Source organism: Lepidochelys olivacea (genome assembly GCF_965140295.1).
Source record: "Lepidochelys olivacea isolate rLepOli2 genome assembly, chromosome: 2".
NCBI classification, from domain to species: Eukaryota; Metazoa; Chordata; order Testudines; family Cheloniidae; genus Lepidochelys; species Lepidochelys olivacea.
In genome coordinates, this window is record NC_140412.1 from 80,706,985 (window position 1) to 80,728,209 (window position 21,225).

Sequence of the window (21,225 nt, forward strand, 5' to 3'; positions counted from 1 at the left end):
TAGTGCTTCCAGAAGCAAGTGCTTCACAAACATTAAAAGGGTTTCCTTTCTCTTTTTTAAATTCCAGGGTTGGGTTTTTGTTGTTTTGAAGACATAGTAAGTGTGCCTAGAATACACAGCAATGCCCCTCTGTTTGTATTGCAGAAACACCTACAAGCGCCATTGTGCTAGGCACTGTACACACACAACAAGATGGCCCTCTGCCAGAGAGTTTATAAGCTAAATAGGAGGAACAAGCAGCAGATCAGGGAGGAGCATATAAACTAGTAACTGCACAATTAACAATTTCAAAACAGTTTTGTTTTCAAAACCAGCATTCGAGCTAATTACAGAGGCCATTACACTGGTTAAGAAGGACAATGTGTGAGAACAGCAAGACTGAAATCCACTGTTGGAGACTATTTGCTAGCTGTGCTATAAAAATTATAACCCTAGGAGGTTTTACAGAATTTCATTGGAAGAGTTTTCACATTCAATACTAATTTAAGTAATATGTCTATTGAAAGGAAAAGGAAACCAGTATCAATGCTAGTTTAGTTACAATTAAACATTAAATTGTTTTAAAATTTTGTTATAAAAGTCTTCTCATCACGTGAGCTATGCAATCCAGAGCAAAGTAGCAGAGTAAGTTTTAAATAGGCTTTGCACAACCAGATTTTTATTTTTAATTTCAACTAATAGATATTTTTAAAATTTTTCATTCATCAATTTAAATTTTCACAGTTGCAGGAAGTTATGGGGTAGAGAAGTCAGGTAATAAGGGGTCAGGAAGTTATTTAATGACAGACACATATTCCAAAATGGAAAACTTTATAAACCATTAAGACAGTCATCACCACATCAAAATATACAAAATAAATATTCTTAAATCAAACTCTAAAATGAGAACAGAATTTTTTTTTACTTTGCCTATCTGTAAATTCTGATGATTATTGATAGAAATATTTTAGTCAGTTTGTTCCTGTAAGGGGAAACTGACGTTTACTGATAAAAATCTAAATTGGCCAAGCCTAGTTTTTAAAGTATGAAAGCAAAATACACAGGGACATTCGTTCTTATGAAAAACTGACTTTCAAACCATGTTTAATGAATCTTCTACAAGTCTTGCAAATACTACATTATAAATACATCACATTAAGAAACATAATATGGTACAGCTATTGCAAAATCAAGCTGCTTGAAGAAGTTTTACCTGTACAGTACATATTCTGACTGAGGGTGTGCTGGTAGGTATTGATGGTCTTGCACCTGTGTTATTTTGTGACTGGCTCTGTGCTCGAGCTATTGCTTGTTGAGATACTAACATTAATTGACCACTGTTACTTCTGATAAGAACTGTACCTGTTGGCAAGAAAAAGGAACAGACTGTTAAGAGGAATTACTGCATTGAAGAGTACCCAAGGAATTTTTAAAAATTATATTACATGCAAAGAACTGAGCTAATGTGATATCAATATCCCCACAAAGTGTGTCAGAATAAGGAAATGCAAGGGCTAAGGTTCAAAGAGCAGTCTTAACTTGACTGTCTTGCACTTTATGTATGTTTCTTGACAGCAATATTATTTAATTATTAGAGTCACAGCAACATTCAACAAATAGCAATACTGAGCTACACATTTAATACACCACATATTACATTTTGATTTTAATTACACAAAATTGGATTTTTTTGCTTTTCCAATGATAATTGGTTTTGTTTGCTTGTTTTTTTTAAAGAAATATGAAGAAAATCCAGAGCGGGTTGGTTGGCAGCACTTGCTTGTGCAACTATCTGACTTGGAGAGCTTAAGAGCTCTTCTAGATTTGTTTGCACTTAATTCCCTGAACCAACAAGTGTACCATTAAACATAATGAACATAAGTGTGCCCTTACAGATTAGAGGAAGTTTGCAATAGAAACTGAAATATGTAGGCAAACTGATATTTATTAGAAAGCAATTGTCGCTTCCAATAAGAGCCAGCCATTGGCCGAAGACCTCTTCAAAATGGGTTTAAAATTTTTTTAAACAGAAACAGATTTTATTTAGACATTCAGGAAAAAGACATCCTACTTTCTTTGCCCCTTTCCTGTCTCTGAGTTGTCTTTTTACCTATACATTTCTTTCCCTGTAGCAACTCCCAATATCCAAAACCTTTTCTTAAAAAGAACATTAAAATTTTACTCAAGGTATCTTTAATAATGAAGTCTTTCCCAGAGCTTTCCATAGTAGTGAAAGATCAGTAAGCATATGAAACAACTCAACCAAGCATGCGGCGAGTCTACATTTGTTACATAATACAAACCAGAACCGCTCAACATGATACTTTTTGCTTGAGGTACTTCACACTCTCTAGCCCCTGTACTTTTAAACAAGATTGTAGTTCAAGTCTGCTACATTATAGTTGTATTTCTCTAGCACCTATTCCACGCTCAAGGCATCTTCCAATCTAGTATTAGTTCTCAGGATGTGCAAAACCACAAAACGAACCCAGTCAGGGTCTACGGTTTCTTCAACTGACAGCTATTGCACATACAAGGGGAAGTCTACACAACAGCTGGGAGATGTAATTTCCAACACAGGTAGATGTGTGTTAGTGCCTAAATACAGCAGTGTGGCTGTGACAACTTGGATGGTGACTCAGGTTAGCCAACCAAGTATAATCCTGCCAGACCCCGACATATGTACTCAGGAGGTATAATTCCTAGCATGGGTAGTCATATGTATGGTAGCTCTCCTTGAGCTAGCACTTGAAAATAAGTGCGCCCGCTGCATCTCAGGCTAGCCACCTACCTGCTTACCCAACATATCCATATTGAGCCATGGTTTGCAATACTAACAGACTATTATCTTTTGGCAGACTGGAGCCGGTTGATCTTCCAGGCCCTGCTCCTTCAAACACTTATGCACATGCCTAACATCACTTATATGACCAGTCCCATTGACTTCAATTGGACTACTCACATGAGTAATGCTAAGCAAATGCATAAGTGTTTGCAGGATTGGGGCCCAAATGTGATGTTCACTAAAGCCTATTTCATCATTAGTGAAGTTATTTATACACAAGTTTCCATGAGAAGGAAAAATATCCGATAAGCAGTCAATTACAGTTAATCATTCTGCTGGTATTAAAGATGTCCGAGTAGATAGAGGAAATTCACTGTTGCTGCATATATTCACTTTGGTATATTTACATTTGGAAGACATTAAAGGGACACAGTCAGATCAGTTTTGGCCCAGACTTAAAACTCCATATTACAAAATCTAAAGACATTTTGAGATGGATATTTTTTTCCTTCTAACATACTTTTAACATTCCAAAGGAAAGAAGGATTTTGGTTTCTTCAAACAAAATATTTGGTTATCGTGTCTGCAACCTTAACTTTGGGCTTGTCTTCACTACTGGGGTAAGTTGACCTAAGTTACGTTACCTCAGCTACGTGAATAACTTAGCTGGAGTCTACATAGCTTAGGTCGACTTATCCCAGTGTCTTCACTGCCCTGAGCTGATGGGAGACTGTCTCTGGTCAATTTCCCTTACTCTTCTCAAAGAGCTGGAGTAACGGGGTTGATCGGAGAGTGCTCTGCCATCGATTTAGCAGCTCTTCACTAGACCTGCTAAATAGACCCCTGTTGCATGGATTGAGCAGCGCTGTTCTCCCTGTAGTGGAGACTAGCCCTTTGTGCAATGCCAGAGAGAATGAGAAGTGACGTATGTCCACACTAGCACTTTTGTCAGTATAAATTATGACGCTCTGAAGGGTGTTTTTTCACACCCGAGTGACTTAAGTTACACCGACAGAAGCACCGGTGTGCACAGCGCTATGTCAGCAGGAAACATTCTCCTGCCGACATAGCTACCGCTGCTCATGGAGGTGGTTTTATTATGCTGATGGGAGAGCTCTCTCCTGTCAATACAGAGCCGCTATACAAGCGATCTTACAGCATCACAGATGTATTGGTACAGCTGTGCCATTATAAGCTTGCTAGTGTAGACATGGCCTTAGTCTCATACACTTCTCTCAGGATGGACAACTTAAGATAAACAGTCAAAATTTTAAAGTGCTTAAGTTTAATAAATTTGGGTATTCTGTCACATAATTTTTAAAATATGCGCTTTAATCTAACTCTCAGAAATTGCCAGAAATAACTTAGCTCAGTTTATTACAGATTTTTGTCAATACTTTTAGTCTTGATTACATTAAGACCTGCTAAAACTCAAACACAGTGTCTGGAAGAGTCCACTCTATCACCAAGTTACCTAAATTCACCACTGGGCTGTTTAGTTCGACTTGGCTTAAGTGACAGCAATTTCCACCAAAAGCGCACAACCAAGGGAAGTTCTTAAAGTGCAATCCATAAACATATCTTTCTTTAAAACGCAAAGCTGGTAAAAACCATTATATATTGGACCATGACACCCCAGTATCACCATCTGTGAGGAAGATTAAAATATTGAATGCCTTTCTATACAGTAAAAGAAAAGGTCTTGTCTACATGGTGCACTCGGGAAAGTTAAGCACCTTTAATTAATTCATCTTAAGTGCATTAGTTAAAGCACATTGAGAGCATCTACACAGGGATTTTTTTTTCAGAAGTAAATTGGCCTTAGCTCACTATCACTTAATCCAAGAATCTGCACAGGGGTTTAAATGCACTTAACTTCACACTTTTAGGCCATGTCTACACTATCAAGCTTACAGCAGCACAGCTGTACTGATACAGGTGTGCCTCTAAGATCGCTCATGTAGCCACTCTATGCTGATGAGAGAGAGCTCTCCCATCAACATAATAAAACCACCTAAATGAGTGGCAAAAACTATGATGGCAGAAGAACATCTGCCGACAATAGTGCTGTGCACATGAGCACTAATGCCAGTCAAACTTATGCTGCTCAGGGGTGTTTTTTCCCCAGCTCCCTGAGCAATGTGAGTTTTGCTGACATAAGTGGAAGTGTAGACGTGGCCTTACTCTTAACTTTCCTGAAGTTATGTCTACGCCACAGATGCTACAGCAAACAGGCGTGCTGCTTTAATGCCCTAGCAAAGAAGCTTTCTGCATCAATAGAAGGCGTTTCCCATTGATGGGATTAGTTCACCTCACTGTGAAGCGGTTGCTAGGTCAATAGAAGAATTCTTCTGTCAGCCTAGCTGTGTCTACATGTGGGCTTAGGTCAACCTAACCACAGTGCGCAGGGCAGGAAATTTTTCACAGGCCTGACTGACATAGCTAGGTCGATCTAACTTTTACGTACAATACAGGCCTGAGTGTCCCTGTGTATCTTAGTTATCACATTTACACTTGTCAAGGAAAACAGTCACTCTTTGGATATTTTGAATACTGACTATTTAAACAAAATGATTTCTTTAAAAACACTTTTCCTTGCCACAAGAGCCTAAGTCCCAATACTTAGAAAATGAAAAAGCAGTCTGCTACAAAATAAATCATTCAGAATTTCTTCAGTGAAGTGTGAATTCAACCCAACTGTCCTAATAGAACAGGAATTACTGCAGCTTAACTTTCAAAGCAAGACCATTTAAATTTATTCCAATAGAAGACCTGCATTTTTGTTAGTTAAAAGTTTGTTGCCAACTCTATTAATATTCACTTTCCAATCAAATTCATCTGATTGAAATGCGGAAGAAGGCAGAGAGATTTTTAAAAAGACTTTCATATCTCAGACCAATAAGTGAATGTGTCTAAACATAATAGCAAATACACTTATATTTTAAAACATTAAAGTCACTCTCTTCCTCCTTCACTTACATAATCTTACCAAGATTTGGATTTTGCGCATCTCTTGTGATACGTGCTACAATAGAGTGGGGAACATTTCTGAGTAAAATAGAACTGATTTCCATAGAATGATGAAGACAACATATAAGAAAACAGCTACTTGTTTACCTTCATTGAAAGAATGAGTTGGGTAGGAGAAATGTGGGATGGAATTTTCAGAGACGCCTAAGAAAGTTAGGGGCTCAAATACAATTGAAAGTCAATAGGGTTTGGGCCCCTAACTCCTTTGAAAATCCCAGCTATCATTATTTTCTCGGAGTCCTCAGGCTGTAAACACTCAAATGAGTAAGGAATCGCTTAAGGCATTACAAACAGCGTATTAATATGTTGAAAGTTAGCAAAAACAAAGATAGGACAATTTCCCTGATATTTAGCCTACAAATACTGAAGCCTCTTCAGCTATGAAAAAAGGTTAAAAGTAAACAAAAGCCCTGATCACTTATACTGTTTAAAACTGTACTGGATAAAGGCAGGACATGCTAAGGTATCTTAAAGGGAAAGGAAATTAACTCAAAAGCTGCAAATTACATCTGAAAGAGACCTAACGTTTATATGACTTGAATAAAAGTTTTGAAGCTATGGGCTGTATGATTTCCTGCACAACACAGGTTAAGGTTTATATTTTGTCTTATAAGGACACTGCTGACTAAGTAAAATACATTAATCAGGGCTTGAACAGATGCTTACTATGGATGCTGATACCAAAGATGGGAAGGGATATCACAGCAAGCCCCAAACCAACATATTAGGGAGAAGCTCAATAGGGGATGCTGCTATTCAGACTGCACTATCTCTGTACCCTAGTCAAGTACCAGAATGGTGCCAAATACAGAAAAAGTAAATAAATGTAAAACTTCCAAGGAAGAGCCCATTTCTCTACTCACACTATGACCTAACTTTGGGGAACGGAGTTCTCAATTACTCTCCTCCCCGATAGCCCTTTTTAGGGGTCCTCCCCACTTGTGAATAGCTCCTGTGTTTGCATCTGCTATTGCTTAGTTTTACTCTGCTGCTTAGGAAAACTAACAATTTCCCTACAACCCAGCTGAGAAATGGACCTATCTTGTTCATTTCACTAGCAGCAGTGGCCAGATTATGAGGAGAGACAGGGGGGCAACCAGGATTAGGCCTGATCTACATTGGAGATCAGTCCCAATTATAGCCATTAGTTTAGCTGCCCTAGCGTAGCTGCCTAGCAAAACTGCTACAGACAGTGAGGTACATCTATGCAGCTTATCAGTTTCCAGTAGGGGTAAAATGCACTGATGAAAATTATTGCTTATACTAGCTTTGACTGTCTACACTAGGGTTCTGAACCCGAGCTGGCCAGACTGACTGACTATCCAGCATAGGCAGAGACAAGATGAGGGGGTGGATAAGGGAGGTCCTCAAGGTAGGGTACAGGAAGTCAACCAAGCTTATTTTATACTTTAGAACACCTTGCAGTAACGGACGTATGTTAAGGATTAACAACATCTCATGCACAGATCCTCTTTTTAGGCACATACTAAGTGCTAAAGCTGTTAATGTTTGGACAGCAAGATAGGTTTCATGTACTGCCTTTTCTAGCAAGTTTCAAAGAAACAAGTGAGGCCAAAAGCACATCAGTGGAAACAATCATCATACTTAGAGGTGCCCAAGATTGTGGTGTACTATTCAATGTGAGTACGGCTACCAGAATTAGGCCCTTAAACAACAGTGTGTTGGTATAGATTTTTCATCTGAGTATTACATTTTCACTTTTCTTATGAAGTGATAGTAGTTTGCCTAATCGTCATATGAAAGTTATTTTCATTAGGTTACTATTTAGAGGCATGTTTATACCCAAATTTCACAGAAGTCTTACATTTCTTATCAGAAAAGATGGTAATTGTTCAAGTTTTAAGCAACACTAACTTAGTGAGGAACAGTCTTTGGTCATAACCAATAAAGTAACTGTTTTACCTTAGAAACAAAGAATATTGTGGCTCACAGCCTATCATTTAAAATCCAACAAGAATCAATGTAATTGGTGTTACCATTCAAACCTTAACTGATGGCATTGTGTTTCCATTGACATTTGAAATTTACTAAGCCACAATTTAATATGAAAATTTGTCTTGAGGAAAATGACTACGCTTTGGTTCACATTTGCCTGTTCTATATTACAGAAAGGTGAAGGGTGTTTGGGCCTAACTTTTCACGTCTCTCTGGGCAGAGACTGTATTTGAAGAGTGCCACAGAACCTATTTTGCTCTGCTTTGGAGCCAAGCCTTTGAATAGCTCAGACAGCTTTTTGTCAGCACTTCTGCATCCCAACTCTTGTAGAGCCTTGATAGATTTGCTGGCTTGAAAGCTGAATAATTGAAGTCTCAAGTAATACTGTCTGGACCATTTCTCCTCAGTCAATTGTGAGAGATTTATTCACCTGAGCCCAAGTACTCCTGGGACCTTAGTTGCTGCTGAGGGAGTCAGACTCCTTGAACTGCTGTTAGATTACTATTGGCTGAGCTGGCTGCTAGTAAGTAAAGTTGCCACATCTTCAATTTCAAAGAAACTGCTGCTCCATGAAGCATGTAATTCACACGCCACACCCCGTTCTTCTTTCTGCTGTGTATTACTCGGTATAGTTTATTTCCGCTTTAATCTAATTGCTTTGAATAGCAAGTCAACTGTGTGGCACATTCACACAGCACTATATATAGCTACACTACAATATAGATACTGTAATGCTCCCCTTAGCCCCAGGACAGATCTTTTCTATTTGTACAGCTTGGACATTTCAATGGATAGAACAAAGAAAGTGACTCAAAGTTTTTGAAGATGTGTCAGGAGAGGGACTCTATTCTCCCCAGCACACTATACAGTTTTAGATAGTTACGTAGCTCTAGTTAGCATCTTTAAAGACACCAGACAAGATAAAGCAATTGTACTGTAGCATATGCTAAGAGCTTTGTCAAGTGAAAACCTAAGGGAGCCCACATGCTAGTAGACAACTGCTTTGTCTTGACCAGGATTTTTGAAGATGCTAACTAGATTGAGCTAGGTGACTCAATCTAACATTATGCTTTTAAATCCTAGTCTAGACAAAGCTTAAGGGCTTCTCTTCCTGGGAAAATTGTTCCAGAATGAAGTGTTATTTGCATTGAATGCCCAATTGGGAGCTATTGTGAAATAGCTTATTCCAGTCATTTTCCCCATGTAGATAAGCCCCTATATAGAGCACTGACTGGGGCTTAATTTGGGCTAATAAAATGTTAGAGGTGTTTATAAATTCTGAACGCTAAACAGTGAATTAGGTTTCGGGTTATTTTTTAAACAGAGCCCTTGGTTTTACTCAGTTACTTGGCAAACACTAAAATCCGTTCATTCTAAAGTTGAAAGTTTATTGATTAAACACAAGAAATTAAAACAAGCCTTTTAACTGAAACTATGGTTGAGTGATTATGCAAAACAAACCTAAATCAAAACCTTTGAAGATTATCTCCTTTTGGGAGCAAAATATTAGTGTCATTTCCAAATCAACCTTTTCATCCATTCAGCCCTGATGCATAAAGGGTATTTATTTCTCCTGTTTCTAATAAACATGGTGGAGGAAATATGGCTTTTACCGATGTCTTTGGAACACTGGATGGTAGGCTGGTCACAAATGGATGCTTTGGCTGGCAAATTGATCGTGGCACCTGTTGCTTGGACCCTGGACCACTTTTCCAATCAGGGACATCTGATTGGGTCTTTTCTTATTAGAGAGGGCAAAGTCACACTATGCTGATGCAATGCAACTGATTTTAGGGTTTGGAGAAAATCCAAGAGGATTGGAAGAAAAATAGTGGGGAAGAAAGTAACATGAAAGGGAGGCAAAACAGGATCTTATGTGCCTCCTCAATGCTAGCAACTAGGTATCTCCACAGATGGGCTGAGGACAGGGTGTCATGATGATATTCAGCACTCAGAGGTAACAGCTTCTTAAACAAGAGCAAGGCCAGCTGGGTGGCCTTCCTCCTGGAAGATGGTCTCAGTCTGGTCTCCTCCTTCTAGCTTTGGGTTAGGGAAGATGAGATGAGACAAGGTGGGATGGTGGGGGTGGGAGAGGAAAAGACAATTTTCCCAAAGTCTCTCTAAGAAATCACCGGGGGAGAGGGGAGGAGAATGGGCAGGGCTGGAGCACTGACAGAAAAAAAACTAGCAGGTGCTTAGCACCCACCAGCAGCCATGCTCCCCCCAGCACCTCCTGCCCACCAGTGGCTGCCGATCAACTCCTCCACCTCCTCCCAGCACCTCCTGCCCACTGCGATCAGCTATTCTGCAGCATGTACTGGTGCTGAGGGGGTAGGGGGAGGAGCGGGGCAGGGCACGCTTGGGGGAGGGGATGGAAAGAGGCAGGTCGGGGATGGGATAAGTGGGGGCAGGAACCTGGGCTGAGCGGAGGTTGAGCACCCCCTGGAACAATTGGAAGCTGGCGCCTGTGCAAAACTATAACCCTAGTTGAACCCAAAAAGTAAAGGTCAGTGGAGACTATGGGGTATCTGATATAATTATTTCTAATTAACTAAATGGCAGGTGCCATTTAGCATCAGTTTAATTCTCCATGGACTTCAGGTGAAGTGCTAAGTAAAGTACATTGGATGACAGACTCACTAGTTATCTAGTCCCAAGGTCAGAGAAGGATTATTTCAAACAGGAAAGTCAACCTCCTGACCAAGTGCAATTCAGGTATGTCTACCCTGCAATGCAAATCCAAGGTTAGTAGAACTCGGGTTAGCAGAGCCTGGGTTTGTTAATCTAGAGGGCTTGAGCATTTATACTCATCTGTAACCCCAGTTTAGGAATGCTGAATTTAGGGTCCCAACCTGGGGCTACATTATGTGGGCCTAAGTGCAACTACCCATATCCCAGACATCCTAGTGCTCTCCCAAAAGGAGGCTACTCCAGTCCTTTGTTCATGGTGCAATGTGGGAAAATTTGACTGCTCACCAAACTTGACTGTCCAGAGGGCAAAGAAAGTCATCCCATGGGACTGTGGAATACTTTTGGCGGATTCCAGAGCACAAGCCCAGTGAGGCTGTGACTACACTGCAAAACAATAGGGCTTGAACCCTGGGTCCTGGCTTGTTTCAGGCTTGGACCCTCCAAACTGTGAGGTCCTGAGATCCTGGGTCCAAATCCAGGATTAGCACAATTTGTGTGTGTAGATTGAAGGGTGATTAGGCTTGAGCCTCAATTCAAACCCTGGGTTTACACTGCACTGTGAACATAGCACTTGTCTATTTTTACTATTTTTTTAAATCTGAACGTCCAGAGTCCGAGGCCAGGAGGGACACCATTGTGATCTAGTCTGGTCTCTTGTATAGCACAGGCCATAGAACTTCCCCAGAATTGTTCTGAAAATGCTCTGGGAAATAAACATCCAATCTAGATGTAAAAATCACCCGTGATAGAGAATCCACCATGATTCTTGCTAAATTGTTCCAATAACTAACCTCAAGGTCTAAAATTTTAGACCTTATTTCCAGTCTGAGTTTACCTATCTTTGACTTTCAGCTACTGGATCACATTATACCTTTCCCTGCTAGACTGAAGAGCACACTATCAAACATTAGCTACTTACAGATTGTAATCAAATTGGGAATAGTGTCACCCCTTAATCTTCTCTAAAATAAAAAAGTGAACTCGAGTCCATAAGGCATGTTTTCTAATCCTTTAATCATTCTCATGACTCTCCTCTGAACTCTCTCCAATTTATCAATATTCTTCTTGAATTGTGGACATCAGTATTGGACACAGGATTCCAACTGCACCCATTCTAATATGCTATTCCTATTCCAGAGTCCCTTTTTTATGCATTCAAGGATTATAATAGCCCTTTTGGCCAGTGTCTCCACGCAAGCTCATGTTCAGCTGATTCTCCACTGTGACGCCCAATTTTTTCCCCCCAGAATCACTGACTCCCAAGATAGAGAAACACACACACCCCTCCCCCTCCCCCCCACATCCTGCAAGCATGACCTACATTCTTTGTTCTTAGGTGTATAAATGTGCATTTAACTATATTAAAACGCATGTATTGTTTGCTTGCGCCTACCTGCTCAAGGGATCCAGACTGCACTGTATTAGTGACCTTCATTTTTTTTTTTTACCACTCCACCAATATCTGGGTCATCTCCAAGCTTTATCAGTGATGATTTTATATTTTCTTCCAGGTTCATTGGTAAAAAGTGTTAAATAGCCTAGGGCGCAGAACCAGTCCCTGTGGGATTCCACAGGAAAAACACCTGTTCAATAATAATTCCCTGTCCTGTCAGTTTTCAATCCACTTAAATGTGTGCCATGTTAGTTTTATATCATTCTAGTTTGTTTCTAAATCAAAATATCATGCAGTACCAAGTCAAACACCTTACAGAAGTCCAAGTATATTACATCAACACTATTACCTTAACCAACCAAACTTGTAATCAAAAGAGATATCAAGTAGTCTGACAGGATCTTTTTTTCCCTAAACCCATATTGATTGACATTAATTATATTACCCCCTTAATTCTTGAATAATGAGTCCTGTATCAGCTGCTCCATTATTTTGCCCTGGATCTGTATCAGACTGACAGACCTATGACAACTTGGATCATTCCATTTACCCTCTTTAAATACATGGCACAAAAATCAGCTTTCTTCCAGTCTTCTGGAACTTCCAGACATACTGAAGACATACTGAAAATCAACATTAGTAGTCCAACAAGCTCCTCAGATAGCTCTTGTAAAACTCTTGGATGCAGGTTATCCAGACTTGCTGTTTTAAATTTGTCTAGCTTTAGCAGTTGCTGTTTAACATCCAGAAGCAGCCAATAGCTTTTTGGGGATGATCATATCAATTCCTTCCATCCCAAAGGTGCTTATGAGCTCTACATGTCACACATCCCATGCCTGCCACCCACCCCCGCACCCCACACTCACACGCCAGCCTTTCTGTATGCAGTGTTGTTGTAGCTGTGTCAGTTCCAGGATAGAGACAAGGTGGGTAAGGTAATTTCCTCTCCCCCCTCACCCTCTGCAGAGCCTTCCCCTACTGAAGGGGTGTTAATGGGCCACTTCACTTTGAATGATCCCTTGGAACCTGTGTGAACTACTTATGCTAAACAATCATGTTGTATTTAGCTGTGACCCTCTGATTAAGTTTCCCAGATCTGAAGAGCTCTGTGTAAGCTCTCTTTCACCAACAGAAGTTGGTCAAATAAAAGATATCCCACCCACTTTGCCTCACTAAGGCCATGTCTACACTACAGAGTTAAGTAGACTTAAGTTTTGTTGATAGTCATAAGCCGCTTTAACAACATTAGTGGAGCACAGCCACACAAAGCTCCTTGTGTCAGTTGTTGCTCTTGCATCAACAAAGTGCTGCACTACGGGTAGCTATCCCACTGTGCAACTCATCACCCTCTGCTGCTAGGAGCTCTGGGAACGGATCGCAGCGCATGCTTGCCGTCCCATGATGCAGTTCTTTCTGTCCTATCATTCCATGGGCTTCCTACTCAATTTTGAACCTTTTTCAACAGCCCTTGTAAACTGTGCACCCGCCATCTCTGCATGATAGCATGGATCCTGAGCTGCTGATCATTGTGGTGGTGAACATTATGAATACAATGCAGCTGGTACTGCAGTATTTCATGAGCTGCGAAACAGAGTGAATTGGTGATGCCTGCCCCGCTGTATGCCATGGAAACAAATAATTCAAGACTGCTGCTGGCATTCACAGACCAGTTTGCCATGGTGGACCATCGGTACTGGACTCGGGAAACAAGCACTGAGTGCTGGGATCACATTGTGATGCAGGTCTGGGATGATGAGCAGTAGCTGCAGAATTTCTGGATGTACAAAGCCACCTTCCTGGAACTGTGTGCAGAGCTCTCCCCAGTACTGTGGTGCAAGGATATCGGAATGAGAGCTGCCTTTACTGTGGAAAAACAAGCAGTGATGCTGTGTGGAAGCTGGCAATGCCAGACTGCTACCAGTCAGTCGTAAATCAGTTTGGAGCTGGAAAGTCCACCACGGTGATGCAAGCGTGCAGGGCCATTAATCGCCTCCTGCTATGATGGAGTGACTCGTGGTAATGTCTATGAAATAAATTGATGGCTTTGAGGCAATGGGATTCCCTGCCTGTGGTAGGGCGATGGATGGAACACACAACCCAACTGTGGACACAGACCATCTTGTGCCGGAGTACATCAACCGAAAGGGCTACTTCTCCATAGTCTTGCAGGTGCCGGTGGATGACCGTGGCTGTTTCACTGATATCAATGCAAAGTGGTCAGGAAAGGTACATGATGCATGCATCTTTCGGAACACTGGACCGTACAGAAAGCTGCATGCTTGGACTTCCCAGACCAGAATATTCCAGTGGGGGATGTGCAAATGCCCATAGTGATACTTTGAGACCCCGCCTACCGCAGCTCATGAAGCCTTACACCAGGAACCTAGACAGCAGCCAGGAGCGCTTCAACAGGCTCAGCAGGTGCCAAATGACTGCTGAATGCCTTTTGGCTGATTAAAAGGTCTCTGGTGCTGTCTTTTTGGCCAGTTAGACCTCAATGAGGAAAATATTCAAATGGTCATTGTGGGCTGCTGTGCGCTCCATAATATGTGCAAATCAAAGGGGGAAAGTTTCTCCAGGGGTGGGCTGCTGACTGGCTGCCTGCTGATTTTGAGCAGTCAGATACAAGGGCAATTAGAGGAGTGCAGAGGGAGGCTATTTGAATCAAGGAGGCTTTGAAGGAACATTTTGACAATGATTCCCAGTAACGTGTTTGTATGTGATGAATTTGGCCAGGCAATGTTTACTTGCCGCCATGAATTACTCCTGTAGTGCTTGCTTCTTGAGCATTAATTGCAAGGAGCAAATATTCCTACCTATAGCCACTGTGTTTCAACGTTAGCACTGAGCGACATAGGTATGTCACAAATAAAGACTCATTATTTCAAAGACTCAGGTTTAATAACGGGATAAAACAAACTTTTGGACAAACAGGGAACATAAAAGTGAGGAACAGTCTCGCAGATAGGGCTCTCACAGCTGGGTGTAATTCCATCTTTCATTGGAAAACCAGTCTCTAGGCGTGGAGCGCACAGGGTACTGTGAGGGACCAGGACCATGCAACGAATTTGGTAGGGGAGTTTGGGAAAGGCATGGACCAGAGTTCTACTGTCGCAGGAAGGGGAGTCAGGCACAGATTTGCTCTAATTGCAGGCTAATGAGGGACTTCAACATCTCTATATGGTCCTCCAGGAGCTTTATCTTCCACTCCTGCCCATGTCCTTTCCCAGCTATCCAGCCTCAGTCTTTCATTTGTCGTCTCTCTCCATGCTCATTTCACTATGTGATGCATCTGTTCACTGCAGCACTTCGAGAAACATATCTTCTTTACTGGGTCACTGCCTTATCTGATGGAGGTGCATCACTGGTGTGGAGGAGTGTGTTCTCAAGGGCACATCTGCAGAAGGCAAAGCAGCAATCAAGAGATGGTATTGAGTGCCCTCACAGCTGTGAATCAGAAAAGTTACATACACCTCTTTCTCACTGTCCCTTGGCTAGCACAGGTCACCATGAGTCCCATTTATGGTGACTTCACATGGTGGGGGTGGGCAAAGGGGAAAAGGCAAGACAGGACAAAGGCTGGTTTGCAAAGGGGGTTACTATAAGTGGCTAGGGAGCCTATTCTGAATACTGGTACCCTTCCCTTTTCCATAGGATAGGGTAATCGAACCAGATCTCACTCCTACAGGTAACCCAGGATGCAAGGGAGCATCTCCTGCATGTGTGTGGCTTCAGACCAGCTCTGTAGGCTGATCGCCTGTGTGCCGCTTTGGTCCCTGCAGAGCTAATTGCTGGGTAGTGCAGCGAAGTTTCCTATAGCGGTGGGGAGAAACAAGGCAGCTCTCCGAAGGAACCTTCAGCAGAGGATGGCAGAATTCCTAGAAGACAGTATCCTAGAGATCACTATGGAGGATTCCAGAGACATCCCTGTGTACATTAACATATTTTTTGCCGTGGCCCCACTGCGCAGATGGATAGGCTTTATTAATTTCAGTCCCTTATCCCTCCTCTACCATACAACAAAATACATGAGAGCTCAATCTCCTCTCACTGTGCAGTATCAAAGCAAAATGAGCACTTACCAGTGCTCCCCTCTCCTGCATCCTGCAAGCCAGAGCTGGAATGCTGGGACCGGCTAGACTCCTCCTGAGTGGAAGAGAGGTCCTGACTTGCCACGCATCTGGACGACTTTGCCTTATGCTCCACATGATCCTCCAGTTCCACCTCCTCGTCCACCAATTCCTCATCGGGGTTGAGTCCTCTGACTGCTGCTTCCAGTCCCCCAAAGTATCCACAGGACTCTTGGTGGAGGTGGGGTCGCCACCAAGGATAGCGGGCCGCTCTGTATAGAAGCAGCATGTCTTTGGTGTGGCTCCAGAGCGATGGTTGGCCTCCCTTCCCTTCTGGTATGCCTGCCTCAGCTCCTTGATTTTACCATGACACAGCTGCATGTGCCTTTCATGCAATCAGCCTGTAGTATTGGATTTTCTACAGCTGGTGCAAAGCTGCGATTGCACAGCCTCCTCTCCCCATATACTCAGTAGATCAGACAGCTCTGGTGTGCTCCACACGGAAGCACGTCTGCTGTGTGAAGCCAACACGGTCAACTGGGAAGATGCTGTGTGAACTGTGCACCATGAGCAAACAGGAAGAGAAATTTCAAAAATTCCCTGGCTTCTAAACAGGGGAGGGGCGCATACCTGTGTATCTTCGGGGCAGCAGAGTTCTAACTGCTAACCAGAGCAGTCATGATGGGTATTGTGGGACACCTCCTGGAGGCCACTTAAGGTGACATAACTAAGTGAGGTCGCTCTGTCGCAAAAAGCTCTATGCTGCTCGTTGAGGTGGTTTTATTATGTCAGCGTAGCAAGGGAGTTACATCGGCGAGAGGAGCATTTCAGTGTGTACAGTGTGTTTTGTCTATGAAAACTGATTTGTTGACAAAACTGTGTAGTGTAGACAAGGCCTAAGCTTTCTGAACAGTTATCCACAATCAGCTTGTACAGACCTTAGGTGGCAGTGAACTTGCCAGCAACAAGTAAAACAGTTCTTTGTAGAGGACCCAGATGAAAAGAGAAACGGACTAAATTCCCATAATCTTAGTCACTTGCTTTCTGCAGCAAGTAGAAAAGCATGTTATGCTCAGTAGGGCCCTGCCTATACTAGGGCTGTTTTTCAAAGCATACCTATCCACGGTTGCTAACACACCTGTTCAGCTCCATGGGAGTGAGCAATTTTAGCACGCCTAGTGTAAACAAGCTGCTGCTACTGGTTTAAGCATCATCTAACCCTGCTCACAGGACACATATCTAACAAACTAGTAGCTGGCAGCCCTAGTACACTACAACATTGCTAACACCAGTACAGCTAGACCAGATTTCGTAACAATGGTAAGCTTTTGAAGAGTATCCCTAATGTAAGCATATCATAAAGTAATAAAGGTGAATTCATCAGTATCTAGGCAAATTTCACACTTCACTGCCCTGCCCTTCCATAAGGGAAGCAGACCTGTTTGGCTGCTGGTGACCCTTCAAAAATGGCCTTTAAAACATCCCCCAGACAAACGGAGTAAGGATGAGAAGTAGAAGATAGACAACTGAAAAGATGAACAGTGACAGAAAGGGCAAAAAAGAATATAAGGAGATCCAAGAACAGGGATGGGGAAAAGGAAGATAGAGTACTGAAATTATGATTGCTGCTGTTCTTTTTGCTCTATGTCATTTCTCTCTTCCATAAATGTGTTGGACCCCAGAATGTGAGGTCAGTTACCAGAGTTTTTTTTGGTTTTTATTTTTGTAGCCCTTTAGACTCATGTGCTAAGACCATGAGTAAGCTTGTCCACACTACTAGCCATTTTGGAAGATAAGAGCTATATCAAAAATATTAACAGGAACCTTATCTTCAACCCAGCCTTCAACTATTTCCATCACTGACACCTGCACAGCATTTATCACCACTACTTTTCTAACAGTAAATTGAAGTGAGTGGTCAGTCCACTCCACAGCAAACAGATTGTCTTGTGTGTCATGGACTCTCTCACAATCTGAACCACCATTAGCAATATCAGCATAGGCCAAGGACCGAATGAACACAGATCAGGACAATGGCATATTTGCACAGCTGGGAAGTAAATACTGCACGTGCTGTTCGTGTTCTGTATGCAGACTGCATTGACTGTAAAGTTCTCTCAAAAACGTTCACTTTTTTTAAAGAGAAGGCAGAGCAGGAAGAGTCTCATATGAAAGATGAAAACCCTACCATCAACCTCAGCCTGGACCAGTCCACACAAGAGATCCACTTCCTGGACACTACAGTGCTAATAAGCGATGGTCACATAAACACTGCCCTATACTGGAAACCTACTGACCGCTATACTTACCTACATGCCTCCAGCTTTCATCTAGACCACACCACACGATCCATTGTCTACAGCCAGGCTCTACGATACAACCGCATTTGCTCCAACTCCTCAGAGACAAACATCTACAAGATCTCTATCAAGCATTCTTACAACTACAATACCCACCTGCTGAAGTGAAGAAACAGATGGACAGAGCCAGAAGAGTACCCAAAAGTCACCTACTACAGGACAGGTCCAGCAAAGAAAATAACAGAACGCCACTAGCCGTCACTTTCAGCCCCCAACTAAAGCCTCTCCAACGCATTATCAAGGATCTACAACCTATCCTGAAGGACGAGCCATCACTCTCACAAATCTTGGGAGACAGGCCAGTCCTTGCCTACAGACAGCCCCCCAACCTGAAGCAAATACTCACCAGCAACCACACACTACACAACAGAACCACTAACCCAGGAACCTATCCTTGCAACAAAGCCCATTGCCAACTGTGTCCACATATCTATTCAAGGGACACCAACATAGGCCCTAATCACATCAGCCACATTATCAGAGCCTCGTTCACCTGCACATCTACCAATGTGATATATGCCATCATGTGCCGGCAATGCCCCTCTGCCATGTACATTGGTCAAACTGGACAGTCTCTACGTAAAAGAATAAATGGACATAAATCAGATGTCAAGAATTATAACATTCAAAAACCAGTCGGAGAACAATTCACTCTCTGGTCACTCTATTACAGACCTAAAAGTCGCAATATTACAACAAAAAAACTTTGAAAACAGACTCCAACGAGAGACTGCTGAATTGGAATTAATTTGCAAACTGGACACCATTAAATTAGGCTTGAATAAAGACTGGGAGTGGATGTGTCATTACACAAAGTAAAACTATTTCCCCATGTCTATTTTCCCCCCCTACTGTTCGTCACACATTCTTGTGAACTGCTGGAAATGGCCCATCTTGATCATCACTACAAAAGGTTTTTTCCCCCTCTTCTGCTGGTAATAGTTCACCTTAACTGATCACTCTCCTTATAGTGTGAATGGTAACACCCACTGTTTTATGTTCTCTGTGCATATAAAATCTCCCCACTGTATTTTCCACTGCATGCATCCGATGAAGTGAGCTGTAGCCCATGAAAGCTTATGCTCAAATAAAACTGTTAGTCTCTAAGGCGCCACAAGTATTCCTGTTCTTTTTACCTTTAAGGAAGCAATTTGTTCAGTCTGAGAGTTTACCATATTTCAAGATGAAGGGGCCAAAATACACACTCTGGAGCAGGTTTCTCTGCCCAGTTCTGGTTCAGGTGACACAAAAGGAACCTGCTAGTCCCCTACCTGCAAGTGCCTGCTAGGGACCCCCCTCTTGTACAGTACCTCCTCCAGTGGCTGTAAAACTAACAACAGCCCATACACCTCCAGCACAGGGGGGAGTGGCTTGAGTGCACAGTGCTCTGGCTATCTGTTAGATCAGGGTGGCCAACCTGAGCCTGAGAAGGAGCCATCAGCCCCACCCCCCGCTCCCAGCGCCTCCCGCCCACCAGCAGCCCCGCAGATCAGCACCTCCCCCTCCTTCCCAATCAGTTGCTTCGTGGCATGCAGGAGGCTCAGGCGGGTGGGGGGGAGCAAAGCCATGGCAGCCTCAGGGGAAGGGTGGGAGGGGGCAGGGTGGAAGAGCCAGGGGTTGAGCAGTGAGCACCCCCGGCACACTGGAAAGTTGGCACCTGTAGGCCCCAGCCCTGGAGTCGGTGCGTATACAAGGAGCTGTATATTAACTTTAGAAGAGCCACAGGTTGGCCACCCCTGAGCTAGAAGGTCCTTAGCAGAGTTTGCGCCAGCTGGCACAAGGCTGACTAACCTGTCCCAGGCCAGAGAGTCAGTGACCTGTAACTGTTTTTCCTCTTCCCCTGGGCTTCCCACAATGGCTGTTTAGGGGAAAGGAAACATCTTTTCTAGATGCTCCACTAGACTCTGGCAGAGCCAGGCAAGCTCCTATCCTGCTCCCTCGCGACTCCCACAGCCCAGTGCAACTCTCTCCTCCCACTTTGCTCACAAAGCAGCAGCCAGCCAGCAAGAGAGCTAATCAGCAGCTGCAACAGGGAAAGGGCAGCTGCTACTAAAGAGTGCACCCAGTTCACACTGCAAGTGCTTTAAAACAAACAGTGATAAGTGGAAAGAGAAAAGGAGTACTTGTGGCACCTTAGAGACTAACCAATTTATTTGAGCATGAGCTTTCGTGAGCTACAGCTCACTTCATCGGATGCATACCGTGGAAACTACAGCAGACTTTATATATACTCAGAGAATATGAAACAATACCTCCTCCCACCCCACTGTCCTGCTGGTAATAGCTTATCTAAAGTGATCATCAGGTGGGCCATTTCCAGCACTGGCCCACCTGATGATCACTTTAGATAAGCTATTACCAGCAGGAAGGGTGGGGTGGGAGGAAGTATTGTTTCATATTCTCTGTGTATATAATAAGATCTTCTACACTTTCCACAGTATGCATCCGATGAAGTGAGCTGTAGCTCACGAAAGCTCATGCTCAAATAAATTGGTTCGTCTCTAAGGTGCCACAAGTCCTCCTTTTCTTTTTGCGAATACAGACTAACACGGCTGTTACTCTGAAACCAGTGATAAGTGGTGCTCCCTACTTCTCCCCATAGCAAAAGGGCCAATTCAAACACTTCCAGAATCACAGGGAACATGCTTTTAATTAATAATTAAATGCATATTTTCCTCAATAGTTGCTCTCAAGGGCCACAGATTGAACACCACTATTTTGAAAGCTAATTGCATTCTCTTACCTACCACTTTTCATTTCTGCCTGTTGCTTGATTTTGTAGCTATTTATTTCCAAATATAAGCGTTGACACTCCATGGTTAAGTCAACCATTTGTTTGAGGCATTCGTATGAACACTTACCTAGTTGTAATGCTACAATTCAGCATTAGAACTTCCTGCCTGAATTACCTTTTTTGGCTAATTATTAAGAATGAAATCCATAAGACAGAAAACATGTAAA

At 42.6% G+C, this 21,225-nt stretch overlaps 1 protein-coding gene across 1 annotated transcript in view; it reads right to left on the minus strand.

Annotated features, from left to right (window-relative positions):
• TAF4B (TATA-box binding protein associated factor 4b) overlaps positions 1-21,225 on the minus strand; it is a 124,945-nt gene that overhangs the window by 95,899 nt on the left and 7,821 nt on the right. Inside the window, exon 2 of the mRNA XM_084618565.1 lies at positions 1,193-1,341. Coding sequence (XP_084474691.1) covers positions 1,193-1,341 — 149 coding nt within the window. The remainder of the gene's footprint in view (positions 1-1,192; positions 1,342-21,225) is intronic.